The sequence below is a fragment of the Lynx canadensis genome, chromosome X (genome assembly GCF_007474595.2).
Source record: "Lynx canadensis isolate LIC74 chromosome X, mLynCan4.pri.v2, whole genome shotgun sequence".
Lineage (NCBI taxonomy): Eukaryota > Metazoa > Chordata > Mammalia > Carnivora > Felidae > Lynx > Lynx canadensis.
In genome coordinates, this window is record NC_044321.2 from 83,043,465 (window position 1) to 83,058,473 (window position 15,009).

Here is a 15,009-nt window from a genome sequence, read left to right on the forward strand (position 1 = left end):
TGGACTCAAAGTTTACAAATTCTGAACTACTAGGTTTTGACTCCAACATTAACCTAGGGAGTAATGGTATATTTTAGTTATATGACCTGTGCCTTGATTTCCTCACCTGTAAAATGAAAATTTGTTTATTCAGCTTAAGATATTTTGAACAATTGCATTCGGTATTTGGCATATAGCATTGAATGAGACAGATTAAATTTCCTACTCTCCTTTGGGGTGCCTGTCTGGCTTGGTTGGTGGAGCATGCAATTCTTGATCTCCAGGTCATGAGTTCAAGCCTCATGTTGGGCATAGAGATTACTTAATAAAAAAAAAAATAAAGTTCTTACTCTCCTGGAACTTAACTTCTAGAGTGGGGGAAACATACACATACATTTACAAGACTATTTTGGGTAATACTTACGATGAGAATAAAAAGGGTCATATTACAAGAGTGACTGGAAGGCCATTTTTAGTTGAGTGATCAACAAGGGCTTCCAAGAGAAAGAGACTTAAAGCCGAGACCTGCATGGCAGGAAGGAACCAACCTTGTGAAGATCTATGGGAATAGTGTGCCAGTCAGTGAACAACAAGTGCAAAGGTCATGAAACAGGAACAGACTAGTTGTATTCAAGAAAACTAAAAAAGGCCAGTGTGGGTGGAGCACAGTGAGCTGAGGGGAAATGGTATTGGATGAGGTTGGAGAGGCAGGCAGAGGTCAGATCCTGTTGCATATTGTGGGCCAGAATAAGTTGATTTTTATTAGTAATACGAAGCAAATGGAGAGTGTTATATTTTGTCTGTTTGTTTTAAGCTGGGGAATAAGATGATCAGATTTCTATTTTTAAAAGATCACTGTGACTGTCCCAGTGAGATTGGACTGTGGGGAGACAAGCAAGGAGACCAAGTTGGGAAGCAATTATATCATTTGAGGGGGAGATATGCAATGGTAATCTTGGATTGGGGTGGTAGCTAAGGAGATAGGGAGAAGTTAATTGATCCAAGATATGTGTTGAAAGATGAGCTGACAGGACATACTGATGCACTGGCTGGGAGAAATGAGAGAAATAGTTGAATAAAGGATGCCTCTTATGTTTCTGACTTAAGCAACTGAGTGAATCATGGTGCTCTTAACTGAGAGAGAGAACAGTTGAAGAGGAGTTGAAGTGTCTACCTCAGGGAATACTGACAAGCACTTAGCACCAAAGCTGACATAGAGTAAATGCTCAACACATTATCTCTTATTTCTGTTTTTGGTACTGATACCACTATTACTACTAGCTCTGATTTTTCAGCCCTTGCTATATGGCAAAAACTATGTCAGTAACACTATGAGGTAGGTCATATTATTGAAGATGGTAACACTGATATTCATAGAGGTTAAAGAACTTGCCCAGTGATACATGGCTATTAAATGGTAGAGTTGAGACTTGGACCCACATCTGTGTAGCTCATACACATAATTAGATTTTTTTACTGTATTTTCTTTTATTACCCATTTTTACTGTTCTTCATAGGTATCAATATCTGTATATTACAACAAATGAGATATGTTTAATTCCTGCCTGTATAAATTTCTGAGATTCTATTTTGAGTTTCCACTGTATAAAATATATGGTGATGAGAATGAGTCTATTGATTAAATATGGACAAGAGAGGACAGTGAAAATAGAGCTTCTTAGTTCATGATAAGTGAGGATCAAGTTAAAGCAGACATTTCCAGAGATAAAACCAGACTACTTGTCTTAAAGAGTTTGGAACCCTTTGTGATCATTTATGTTTCCAAACATTATGTAGACATGCTTAAAAGTTTTCTTTATTTTTTAAAGTTTATATTTATTTTGAGAGAGAGAAAGAGAAAGGAGAAGGAGAGCAAAAGCAATCAGGGGATGGGCAGAGAGAGAGAGAGAGAGGGAGAGAAAGAATCCCAAACAGGCTCCGTGCTGTCAGCGTAGAGCCCAACATGGGGCTCAATCCCACGAATCATGAGATCATGACCTGAGCTGAAACCAACAGTTGGACACTTAATTGACTGAGACACCCAGGCATCCCAAAAGCTGTATTCTACCAAAAAATAAGAGATGGAGGAACTTTGATGGAGGTATATTCTTAGCTGACTTTCTTTTTGTCTGTTTATACTCTGGCTTCCCAAATTCCAATATAGAAGATTCATGATGAATCAGTTAAAAAAGCATATACATCAATATATGACAAAGTGCTAGAATGAATATAATTAGGTGTCCTGAATGCAAGGGTTATGTTTGTCAAGAACATATTGCATGTTCTTGTTCAAAAACATATTATGTTTTTCAAGAACATAAAACTGGTTCCCTCCATTAATCCTAAAGGTAAAATATTGCATACTGGTAGAAAAATGAAAGCACATTCTTTCCTAACCACAGTTTTATTTTGGTTTTTAATAAAAGGGATACTTTTTAGCAGATATCATTTCAGATCTTAGGTATCTATCAGTCCTTAAACAAATATTTATTGAGCATCTATTCTGTGAAAGGTACCAAAAAAAAGCAAAAGTGAATGGCAGGCCTCCTGCCTTCCAACAGATTAAAACAGGAATTAGGACATGTATACAAATTATAATCAAACAAGTAAAACTCAAATATAAGACAAGATTCTATGTGGTTCAGCATATAATTGTATCCTAGGAAATAGTCCAGCAAGTAAACAATCTTAAAAGGTTTAATCTTTAGGTATTTACTGTAGTCCTTTGAAAAGCATCAAGGGGAAGCCAATTTGTAATGCTCAGCAACCTTTAAAATCAGTTTTCTATATTGCTTTCATGCTCAATATCTTATACATACTATAGCTACCCAGAAAACTCTCTAAACACTGCTCATTATCAACTAAAAAATTCACTCTGGAATGTATCTTCTGCAAGTTTTCCCACTTTTTTTCCTTTTTCATCTTCTATCACTTGTTTTTTCCTTTTCATTTATTTTTTGTTTCAAATTTTTATTTAAATTCTAGTTAGTTCACATATAGTGTAATATTGGTTTCAGTAGAACTTAGTGATTCATCACTTACATATAACACCCAGTGTTCATCACAACAATTACCCTCCTTAATACCCATCATCCATTTGGCCCATTCTCTACCCATCTCCACTCCAGCAACCCTCAGTTTGTTTTCTGTGGTTAAAAGTCTCTTGGGGCGCCTGGGTGGCTCAGTCAGTTAAGCTCAGTTCGTTAAGCTTGATTTCAGCTCAGATCATGATCTCATGGTTCATGAGTTAGAGCCCTGTATCAGGCTCTGTGCTGACAGTGCAGATCCTGCTTGGAATTTCTCTCTCTCTCTCTCTCCCTCTCCCTCTCCCTCTCCCTCTCTGTTCCCCCCTTGTACTTCTCTCTCTCTTTCCCAAAATAAACAAATAAACATAAAAAAGAGTCTTTTATGGGTTGCCTCCCTCCCTTTTTCCCCATTCCCCTATGTTTATCTGTTTTGTTTCTTAAATTCCACATATGAGTGATATTATATGGTATTTGTCTTTCTCTGACTGATTTATTTTGTTCAGCATAATACACTATAGCTCAATCCACGATGTTGCAAATGGCAAGATTTCATTCTTTTTGGTGGCTGAATACTATTCTAATACATATTTATACCACGTCTTTGTTATCCCTTCATCAGTCAATGGACATTGGGCTCTTTCCATAGTTTGGCTATTGTTGGGAATGCTGTTATAAATATCGGGGTGCATGTGCCCCTTTGAATCAGTATTTTTGTATCCTTTGGTTAAATACCTAGTAGTGTAATTGCTGGGCCATAGAGTAGTTCTATTTTTAACGTTTTTAAATGTTTATTTATTTTGAGAGAGAGAGAGAGATAGAGAGAGAGAGAGAGCATGGGGAGGGGAGAGGCAGAGAGAGAGATGGAGACACAGGATCCAAAGCAAGCTCCAGGCTCTGAGCTGTCAGCACAGAGCTCGACATGTGGCTTGAACTCATGAACCATGAGAGCATGACTTGAGCCTAAGTTGGATGCTTAACTGACTGTACTACCCAGGCACCCCTATTTTTAACTTTTTGAGGAACCTCCACACTGTTTTCCAGAGTAGCTGCACTAGTTTGCAGTCCCATTAGCAGTGTAAGAGGGTTCCCCTTTCTCCACATCCTTGCCAACATCTGTTGTTTCCCGTGTTGTTAATTTAGTCATTCTGACAGTTGTGAGGTGGTATTTCATTGTGGTTTTGATTTGTATTTCTCTGATGATCAGTGATATTAAGCATCATTTCATGTGTCCATTAGCCATCTGTATGTTTTCTTTGCCAAAATGTCTATTCATGTTTTCATCCATTCCTTAACCGGATTATTTGTTTTTTGGGTATTGAGTTTGATAGGTTCTTTATAGATTTTGAATATTAACCCTTTATCCAATATGTCATTTGCAAATATCTTCTCTCATTCTGTAGGTTGCCTTTTAGCTTTTTTGATTGTTTCCTTTGCTGCGCAGAAGCTTATGATCTCAAGGAAGTCCCAATAGTTCATTTTTGCTTTTTTTCTCCTTGCCTCTGGAGACATGTCTAGTTAGAAGTTGCTGTGGCCGAGGTCAAAGAGATGGCTCCCTGTGTTCTCCTCTAGGATTTTGATGGTTTCCTGTCTCACAGTTAGGTCTTTCACCCATTTTGAGTTTACTTTTGTGTATGGTGTAAGAAAGTGGTCCAATTTCATTCTTCTGCATTTGCTGTCCAGTTTTCCCACATCATTTGTTGAAGAGACTGTCTTTTTTTCCATTAGATATTCTCTTGCTTTGTCAAAGATTAATTGATAATATAGTTGTAGATCCATTTCTGGGTTTTCTATTCTGTTCCATGGATCTATGTGTCTGTTTTTGTGCCAGTACCATATGGTCTTGATTATGACAGCATTGTAATATAGGTCGAAGTCCAGAATTGTGATGTCTCTGGCTTTGCTTTTCTTTTTCAAGATTATTTTGGCTATTGAGGGTCTTTTGTGGTTCCATACAAATTTTAGAATTGTTCTAGCTCTGTGAAAAATGCTGGTGGTATTTTGATAGGGATTGCATTAAATGTGTGGATTGCTTTAGGTTGCATAGATTTTAACCATATTTATTCTTCCAATCCATGAGCATGGAATATTTTTCTATTTATTTATGTCTTTTTCAATTTCTTTCATACGTGTTTTATAGTTTTCAGAGTACAGGTCTTTTGCCTCTTTGGTTGGGTTTATTCCTAGGTATCTTATTATTTTTGGTATAATGGTCGATGGGATTGGTTCCTTGATTTCTCTTTCTGCTAATTCATTATTGGTGTATAGAAACACCAAAGATTTTTGTATGTTGATTTTGTATCCTGACACTTTACTGAATTCGTGTATCAGTTTTAGCAATTTTTTGGTGCAGTCTTTCAGGTTTTCTACATAGAGTATCATGTGATCTGTGAATAGTGAAAGTTTTCCTTCTTGCTGATTTGGGTGCCTTTTATTTCTTTTTGTTGTCTGCTTGCTGAGTCTAAGACTTACAGTACTATGTTAAATACCAGTGGTGAATATGTTTTCACTCATATATGGATCCTGAGGAACTTAACAGAAGACCATTGGGGAGGGTAAGGGGGAAAAAAAAAGTTACAGAGAGGGAGGGATGCAAACCATAAGAGACTCTTAAATACTGAGAACAAACTGAGGGTTGATGGGGGGTGTGGGAGAGGGGAAAGTAGGTGATGGGCATTGAGGAGGGCACCTCAATGATATGAGCACTGGGTGTTGTATAGAAACCAATTTGACAATAAATTATATTTAATATAAAAAATTTAAAAAATACAAGTGGTGAGAGTGGACATCCCTGCCTTGTTCCTGACCATAGAGGAAAATCTCTGTTTTTGCCCATTGAGCATATTAGCTGTGGGTTTTTGTTTATGGCTTATATGATGTTGAGGTATATTCCCTGATATTATCCCTATTTTGTTGAGGGTTTTTATCAAAAACGGATGCTATACTTTGTCAAATGCTTTTTATGCATCCATTGAAAGGATCATATGGTTCTTATCCTTTCTTTTATGAATGTGGTCTATCACGTTGATTGATTTGAGAGTTGAACCACTCTTTTTTTTTTTAATTTTTTTTTTCAACGTTTATTTATTTTTGGGACAGAGAGAGACAGAGCATGAACGGGGGAGGGGCAGAGAGAGGGAGACACAGAATCGGAAACAGGCTCCAGGCTCTGAGCCGTCAGCCCAGAGCCTGACGCGGGGCTCGAACTCACGGACCGTGAGATCGTGACCTGGCTGAAGTCGGACGCTTAACCGACTGCGCCACCCAGGCGCCCCGAGAGTTGAACCACTCTTGAGGCCCAGGAATAAATCCCACTTGATCATGGTGAATAATTCTTTTCATGTACTGTTGGATTCAATTTGCTAGTATCTTATTGAGAATTTTTGCATCCATGTTCATCAAGATATTAGCCTATAATTCTCCTTGTTACTGAGGTATTTGATTTGGGAATCAAGGAAGTTTGGCCTCATAGAATGAATTTGGAAGTTTTCCTTCCATCTCTGTTTTGGAATAGTTTGAGAATAGGTATTAACATTCTCATTTTCTTGAAATGTTTGGTAGAATTCCCCTGTGAAGCCATCTGGACCTGGACTTTTGTTTGTTGGGAGAACTTGTTTTTTCTTTGTATAAAGCTCTTGCTTCTCCGTCCAATGTTACTTAATTAAACTAGCACTCTTCCTTGCAATTTTTCAGCTTTTTCTTTCTAATACACCTGTTATGCACAGTTAAGTCTCAGGAACTTATATGGCAAACCAAAAATCTCCACAGAAGTTGCTGGATTTGGAAAGACCTATGCAGCCAAAAAGAATTTTACCTTTAGAGGAGAGGGAGCAGAGGAAAGCTGCCAATACTAACAATGTTTTTTATTCCATCACACATAAAAGAAAGTGAAAAGTGTGATATAAAAAAGATAGAGATATTGGTCAACTGGGTGGCTCAGTCAGTTAAGTATCCAACTCTTGATTTCAACTCAGGTCATGATCTCACAGTTTATGGGATCAAGCCCCAAGTCAAGCTCCACATGGAGACTGCTTGGGATTCTGTCTTTCCCTCTCTGTCAATGTAAATAAACTTATTTTTTAAAAGAAAGATAGAGGTAAAATGATAGTTGAGATTAAGGAAAAATAGATTTTTACTTATAAAATCAGGGGTGTTTGAGATAGTTCTTGAGGATCTAAACAGGTGGCAGTAGTGGAGGCCTTCCCAGGCAGATGGAACAGTATTCAAGGGCAAGGAGGCAGTAAAACATGGTCTGTGCACAGGGAAAAACAGGGAGGTCAATTTGGCTGGAATCTGGGTTTATCAAAGCCTTTTTACTGAATGCAAAACTAACAATAACTAATCCTTGCTCTATGGTGGTTTCAGATATATTTTTGGACTATGAGACTTTAAGAGACTAAGACACTGACCAATTCTTAGAAGTTAAAAGATACAACCAACAAGTGCCTTGACTTGCAGGCATATAACAATGCATGTTTTTAGGAGATGATGTTTCCATGGAGAAAGCGTATGTTTAATTTTTTTTTCAACGTTTTTTATTTATTTTTGGGACAGAGAGAGACAGAGCATCAACGGGGGAGGGGCAGAGAGAGAGGGAGACACAGAATCAGAAACAGGCTCTAGGGTCCGAGCCATCAGCCCAGAGCCTGACGCGGGGCTCGAACTCACAGACCACGAGATCATGACCTGGCTGAAGTCGGACGCTTAACCGACTGCGCCACCCAGGCGCCCCTAAGAGAAAGCGTATGTTTAAAGGGGGGCAAATTTATGATTTTTTATGACTCCCCTTATTAACAAAAGGAGATGCTGCTGATCTCAACTCTGTCAATCAGAATGTGCACTCCAACTTGTTTTCTCAGGGATGGGGATGAATTCACGTGGAACCATCCCCACTCTTTAAGCACTGTGAAAAGTGATCCACCTTGGCAAGATAGTGGTTAAAATCTGGTAGGTACAGCCTAGATCTATGGGTATGAAACAGAGAAAAGCTAAATAGGAGAGCAATGTGGAATTCCGCATCACCTTGATCTCATTAACACAAGACCCAGGTTAACACTAATCTACACCTTCTTATTTCCAGACCAGAACATACTTTTTACCAGTAAGGCAATATATATTTAGTTGGGTGGAGAGATGCCACATGCATCTTGTTATTTTTCAGCCCCATTATTCTGTCTTTTCCCTGTGTCTTCCTCCAACTCCACATAATGGAGAGTGGTTTGGCCACTCTCTCTCTCTCTGTACCCCTAGTTCCCTCTTGCCCTCCCCCCTTCTTTTTTAATCCCTAGACTACCCCCTCCCACAGTTTACACACATAGAGTATAGCAGGCTTTCCCTACATGCTTGTTGCTGACTCATTGGCTGTAATCTTCAGATCACTAGGGTTTGAAGGTTTTTAATTTGGTCACATGAACCCTTTTTCCCCCTGATATGTTAAATTTTGCCAATAGAAACAGAAATAGATAGCAGGAAGGCAGTTATTATGATATGACATTACGAAGAATGATGCCCAAAACACCAGCATTTAGAGCAGGGTGCAAAGTCACAGAAAGTTCTGATTTTTAAGGCATTTAAGGAAGTTTCCTATTAGGTAAAATCTTTGTCCAAACACTCTGGCAAAGTTTTGACCTTGATCCCACATGACAAAAAGCAAAGATGAAAAACTGTTGTTTCTAAATAAAATATGACTTGAGTTATTTTTATTTTCCATTATTTTAGAGAAAGGTGTAGACAAGTTTGACCTCCCAGAGTGTGGATAGGTCATTAGAAAGAAGGTCAAAGGTACCTTCCCTGGTCATTCCCTTTCACTATTTTGCTTGTTACTATCTCAGATGCAAGCTCAGAGAGCATCATTACCATTTTTACAGAGGAAAAATCACTGTTTTTCACCAAGACATTGGCACCTGCATAATTTTCATTCCCTTCCCTATTAGAGCTGGGTCTTTCTTCCAGCACCATCATTTTTAAAGCTGTCTTACTTTTTAGCTACCCATATCACTAAGCATGCTAGCCCAAAGGCTCAAAGGCCAAGTACAGTCACCTCTGTTGGGTTTGTTGAGGATATTTAGTGATAAAAATGGAATTAATTTTAATTTATTAAGTTCTTCTCGACTTAGGGAAAAAAAACTTTAAAATGGATGTAATTCCTAAAATCTATAAAGAGCTCACCAAACTCCACACCCGAAAAACGAATAACCCAGTGAAGAAATGGGCAGAAAACATGAATAGACACTTCTCTAAAGAAGACATCCAGATGGCCAACAGGCACATGAAAAGATGTTCAGCGTCGCTCCTTATCAGGGAAATACAAATCAAAACCACACTCAGGTGTCACCTCACGCCAGTCAGAGTGGCCAAAATGAACAAATCAGGAGACTATAGATGCTGGAGAGGATGTGGAGAAACGGGAACCCTCTTGCACTGTTGGTGGGAATGCAAATTGGTGCAGCCGCTCTGGAAAGCAGTGTGGAGGTTCCTCAGAAAATTAAAAATAGACCTACCCTATGACCCAGCAATAGCACTGCTAGGAATTTATCCAAGGGATACAGGAGTACTGATGCATAGGGGCACTTGTACCCCAATGTTCATAGCAGCACTCTCAACAATAGCCAAATTATGGAAAGAGCCTAAATGTCCATCAACTGATGAATGGGTAAAGAAATTGTGGTATATATACACAATGGAATACTATGTGGCAATGAGAAAAAATGAAATATGGCCTTTTGTAGCAACGTGGATGGAACTGGAGAGTGTAATGCTAAGTGAAATAAGCCATACAGAGAAAGACAGATACCATATGGTTTCACTCTTATGTGGATCCTGAGAAACGTAACAGGAACCCATGGGGGAGGGGAAGGGAAAAAAAAAAAAAAGAGGTTAGAGTGGGAGAGAGCCAAAGCATAAGAGACTCTTAAAAACTGAGAACAAACTGAGGGTTGATGGGGGGTGGGAGGGAGGGGAGGGTGGGTGATGGGTATTGAGGAGGGCACCTTTTGGGATGAGCACTGGGTGTTGTATGGAAACCAATTTGTCAATAAATTTCATATATATAAAAAATAAATAAATAAATAAATAAAAACATTAAAAAAATAAAAAAATAAAAAAAATAAAATGGATGTAATTCATGAAATCATGAAAATGTCAGTATCTTTCTTAAATCCTACCAATCATACACCCCAAATCCAAACAAACTGACTCTTTTCTTGAAAAAAATAAGTTATGAAAACAAGTTGTAACACCAGAGATTTGTGTCTGGTGCTCCTCCTAGAACTAGTCACCTTCCTTTCCAGTGGCCCTCCTAGGCTCTCTCATTGTCCTCCCCTTTGGTTTTCTTTCATTTGGGTCCTATCTTAATTGGATCCTCTGTGCAGCTTGGTGATCCTTTACGCTATCCCACTCTCCACCTCCCACCGTGAGTTATTCCTTAAATATGCCAATGCCCAGAAGCCTCCACCCCCACCCAGACCTTCCATCCTCACTCTTGGGTGAAGGGACACACAAGGGGATGCTGTCTAAGGGACACACAAGGGGAACCTCTTCATTTCCCTTCTTTTTGCCACACATATCAATGTCTGCTCTCCTCTTCTCCTATCCCAAAGGAAGAGGTGGCCTTTCCAAACCACCTCATGCCAGAAAATTTACTTCCTTTTATTTGTGAACATTTAATAATTTTATTTTCACAACACAGAAGTATATAAAGTAGAAACCCTCTATCCCCTTGCCCCATTCTACTTCATTTTATTTCTGAAAAGAAAAAAAAAAGTTTTTCCAGACATTTTCTATGCTTTTTCAAACATCAGTGTATAACATAAAGCACACATAAACCTATAATATGCATATCATACTTATGCACACTTATGGTTTTGGTTCACAAGCAAAAATTGGCCTTCATATTTTATTTATTTAATAGTACAATTGACATGCCTCCAAAACAGTATACAGGGTCTATCTCCTTATTTTACATATTTCTTGTGGTTTCAAGGTTTCTTTAGCTGTTTCCTTCCCCATGGTTCAAGTTTCTCCCAAATTCAAAAGAACTTTGTATCTCTCAGCTGTGTATCCTATCTCACTCCTTCTCTTCACATCCAGGAGTCCTTGATGAGCTTCCCTCACTGACTGCACATCTTCCCTTCCCACCTAAATCCCTGGTTTGTTTTCTGCCCCTCCTCCACCCATATTTGCTTAAAAATAAAAAGTGAACACCAGACCAAGTGAATACGTTTTACCTCCTTAGGGCATTCCCTGCAGCCCTGGGCATTGCTGAGCATGCTCTTCTTGCAACTCTCTTCCCCCTATTCTGACTAGTCCTAAGGACCTTATTGCCTTAATGGTTCCCAACTAAGGGTGATTTTGCCCTACAGTGGACATGTTACATTATTAGTTGTCACATTTTTAGTTGTCACAACAGAGGGGTGGGTGCTATTGTTACCAAGTGTGTAGAGGCTAGGGATTCTGCCAAGCAACCTAAATGTACAGCACAATTCCCTGAAACATGTAAGTATCCAGCCCAAAGTATCAAGAGTACTGACGTGGTGAAAGTCTGAAGACATTTCTAACAAGTATAGGCCCTTTAATAACTAGCTAGGAATCTGGCCCCAAATCTTGAAAATGATTATCTGTATCTGTTCCCAAATGAGACAACTCAAAGTCACACCCAGATGCTGCAGAGATGTCCCAGGCCCATGACAACCTCAGTTTCTAGGTCCCCAGTCCCCAGGTAACATCCAAGCTTCCTCCAGTTGTCTCAGTCTGGTCCAGGTATGACTCCTTAACATCTTTTCACCTGTGGGCTAAACCATACATTTAACCCTGCTCAATGCAGCTTATAATCATAAGAGGGGGAGACACAACCATCACCCTCCCCCTTTCTTGGTTGGGCTATGTTCTATTCCACACTCTGAATTCACTGAGGGCTTTGTAGCCAGATTCTTCTCCCACTGTTAACCTGGTGATGAGCTGGGGAAGAGAATCCCTCAGGATGGCAGCATACTTTGGTCAGTGGTCTGAACCAATAAACCCTCTGGGCACTATCAGCTGCTGACTCACCTCCTTGGTAGTGGCATGTGACTATACCCAGTTCTGCCCACTGGGTACTGGGGAGGATTCTTCTGTCATGGGGCTGAACAACCATAGGTAGCAGTCCTTGCTTGCAGTTCATGCTGGCATCCTCTATATGCAGCCCTGGGGCGCTTGGGTGCTCAGTCAGTTGAGTCTGACTCTCGGTTTCAGCTCAGGTCATGATCTCTCGGTTCGTGGGTTCGAGCCCCACATTGGGCACTTTACTGGCAGTGCGGACCCTGTTTGGGATTTTCCTCTCTCCGCCCCCACCTCTACCCTTCCCCCACTTGCACTATAAACTTAAAAAAAAGTATTCACGCAGTCCTGAGATTCCCTTGGAGCAGGAAATCTCTGTTGTGTCATAAGCAAGTAGTTAACCCTAGGCCTGTTTTGATTGTTTCTTGTGATATAATTGTTCAGAACATGAACAAGATTCCTGTCCAATTTATTCTTGGAGACTCATGGGATGCAGGAATCCCCACTACCTGTCACTCCCTGATGCACCTCCCCAGTCAGTTCCAACATTTTCTTTGATGCCCTGTGGTTTGCACCTGCTCTTCTGGTATCATTTTCTGACTTGGAAATAATCTGGTTGTCCAGAGAAGGAACCCATTCAAGTTAAATTAAAGAAAAGGGTATCTCTGTAGAGTGGATTTTCATGCAACATAATTGCAGGAAGTGGAAAAGTGGTCAGGCCACCACTGTCTCCATCTCTGGGTTTGCAGGATCAACTCCTTTGCTTCTCTGTGCTTGTCTGCTCCTTGGGATCTCATGCTGGCATCCTCTAAAAGACACTCGGCCTCTATAAAGCACACAGTTCTGCTCCCCCACAGCCAGGGTCAGGCCTCAGCTGTGGCCTCAGTGTCCATGACTCTGACCTTGGCCCCAACTCCAAATAACCCACTGCTTCCTTGCCCAACACCATCCTGACTATGGGACTATGGAATCTGCCTCTCTATTCAGGTTCTCTAGTGTAAGAACCTGTGTGGTTAAGGATGGGTCAGATGTCCACTCCTCCAATCATATACAGACTAGGTGGGAAGAGGGGTGGGTTGTCACAAACATGGCTGCTCAGGTCCACCAGGTACTAGGGTGGGGAATGGAGACACATACTAACAGAAGCTACAGTGCTTCTGGGGTGTGGAATGCTAATACTCTGGAACACAAAGGGGGTCATCAAAATAAGTCTATGTTTTATCCCCCCAACCACCTAATCTACACCCTCCCCAGCCACCACTCCATACCCACCCCACTTTTCCACCTTTCTCATAACCCCCTTGCCCCATCCACCCACCCTCCTTTTCTCCCCATTCTTCCCAAACCCTCCCGCATCTCTCCCCCTCCCTCTGAAAATTGATTTCCCATTGGGATATGTTTCCGTTCTATTTCACATTTCTGAATTCACTGGGGGTTTTGCAGCCAAATACCCCTTCCACAGCGGAAACAAATTTCCCTCCGTGAAAAATTCACAGCTTTACACCAAGGGCAGTCCCAATCCCCGGGTCTGCGAAATATGGGAGGTCTTCTCTGCTGAAGGAGATCGTTGTCTCTTTGGGATTCTTGAGGGCGTGTTCCCTGGGACCCCACATCAGACCACAAGTTAACATCAGAGGGCCTCCAGTGGGGAGATATCTGAGATGGAGCTCCTGGGGTGAACATTATTGCTGGTGGGGTTGGTGTGGGCGCAGGTGGGAAGGGGGAAAGGGGGCAGGCATAGGAGTATGTGAATGAGGCAGGGAGCTGGACAGGCAGGGGTGATGGTGTGGCTGTGGTCCCGGGCTTCATCGTCCCAGAGAAATAAAGCATGGCTGTATCCACTGACCTGACATCTCCCTCCCTCTGCCCACCAGAGGTATAATTTTTCTGCTCAGCTCCAACAACATGCACAAGGCCTCCACCAGTGTTCTTTGTGGCCTCTGTCTCTTCTTCACCTTTCTGTCTTCTTCCTCTTCCTGTGGCACCAGCAGCAGTAGCAGAAGTAGTGGCAGCCCCCGCCTCTTCCTCCTCACCTGCTCCTTCTGTCCCAGCGTCACTGGCAGTGGCCAAGCCTGGCTCCTCTGCAACCTGCACCCGCTCCTGCGAAGACTCCAGCTCCTGCAGAGAAGTAGGCAGGGTTGAGACCCATTCTGGGGGTGGTGAGGGGGTGGGGCAAGGAGATAGGGCCAGGAAAGGGGGCAGGGACCAAGTTGAGGCAATCTTACAGCCCGCAGGAGCTTCCACCTCAGGAGGTCCCTTTCCTTCCGTATCTCCGCCAAGTTTGCTTGTGTCTGCTGCAGACGGAAGGCTGCCTCCCTGCGCTCTATCTCCTGCTGTGCTGTGAGCTCCTTTAGGTCTGAGGCCAAGGTCTCTGCAGCGGACTTATGCAGTTTGGCGAAGTCCTGCAGCCAGTGCACCCTGTGCCCATGTAACTGGCCCTGCCTGCGGGCAAAGCGCACACCTAGGGCCAGGCTGCTCCAGGCACAGGCGTCTTTGGCCTCACTGGACACTGCGCTGTCCTCCAGGATGGCCTTGAGCTTGTTCTCCACTTCCTCCCAGGACTGAGATATATTTTCGAGGTAGAACTCGGGGCCTTTCGTGTGCCTGGCCATCTTCTCGTTGATGAAAGCCACCACGTTGCCGTGCTGGAACCCACCACTGGAGTCTTCGGGTTTCAAGGCCATGATGGCTGAGGGCTTTAGGGGCTTGTCTGGCCCTGCGGGGATGAATCAACCAGTTGCACCCTCCTCTCCCCTTTAATCCTTTCCCCCCTTTAGCCCTCCCCTCCCCCCTCTGTAGCTTCTCTTTTGATTGCTCCGCCCAACCCTCCTGAGACCCTCATAAAGACCACTGACTGGCTTGCCTTGCCATAGTACACTTCTCACCAGGTCTTACCTCCCTAGATAGGATTAGAGGAGGTACAGACCTCCCATGCCTGCCTACAGAACCTAAAGAGAAAGCGAGAAAGCGCACC

General features: G+C 41.9%; 2 protein-coding genes across 2 annotated transcripts in view; one reads left to right on the plus strand and one right to left on the minus strand.

Moving 5' to 3' along the window:
* Positions 1–15,009, plus strand: part of IL1RAPL2 (interleukin 1 receptor accessory protein like 2) — a 626,232-nt gene that overhangs the window by 24,707 nt on the left and 586,516 nt on the right. The window lies entirely within an intron of this gene.
* TEX13A (testis expressed 13A) lies at positions 13,461–14,719 on the minus strand. Its single transcript, XM_030305978.1, has 2 exons — positions 14,264–14,719; positions 13,461–14,150 (listed from the first exon to the last, which is right to left on the minus strand). The coding sequence occupies exons 1-2, from the start codon at positions 14,717–14,719 to the stop codon at positions 13,461–13,463; spliced, it is 1,146 nt and encodes a 381-aa protein (XP_030161838.1).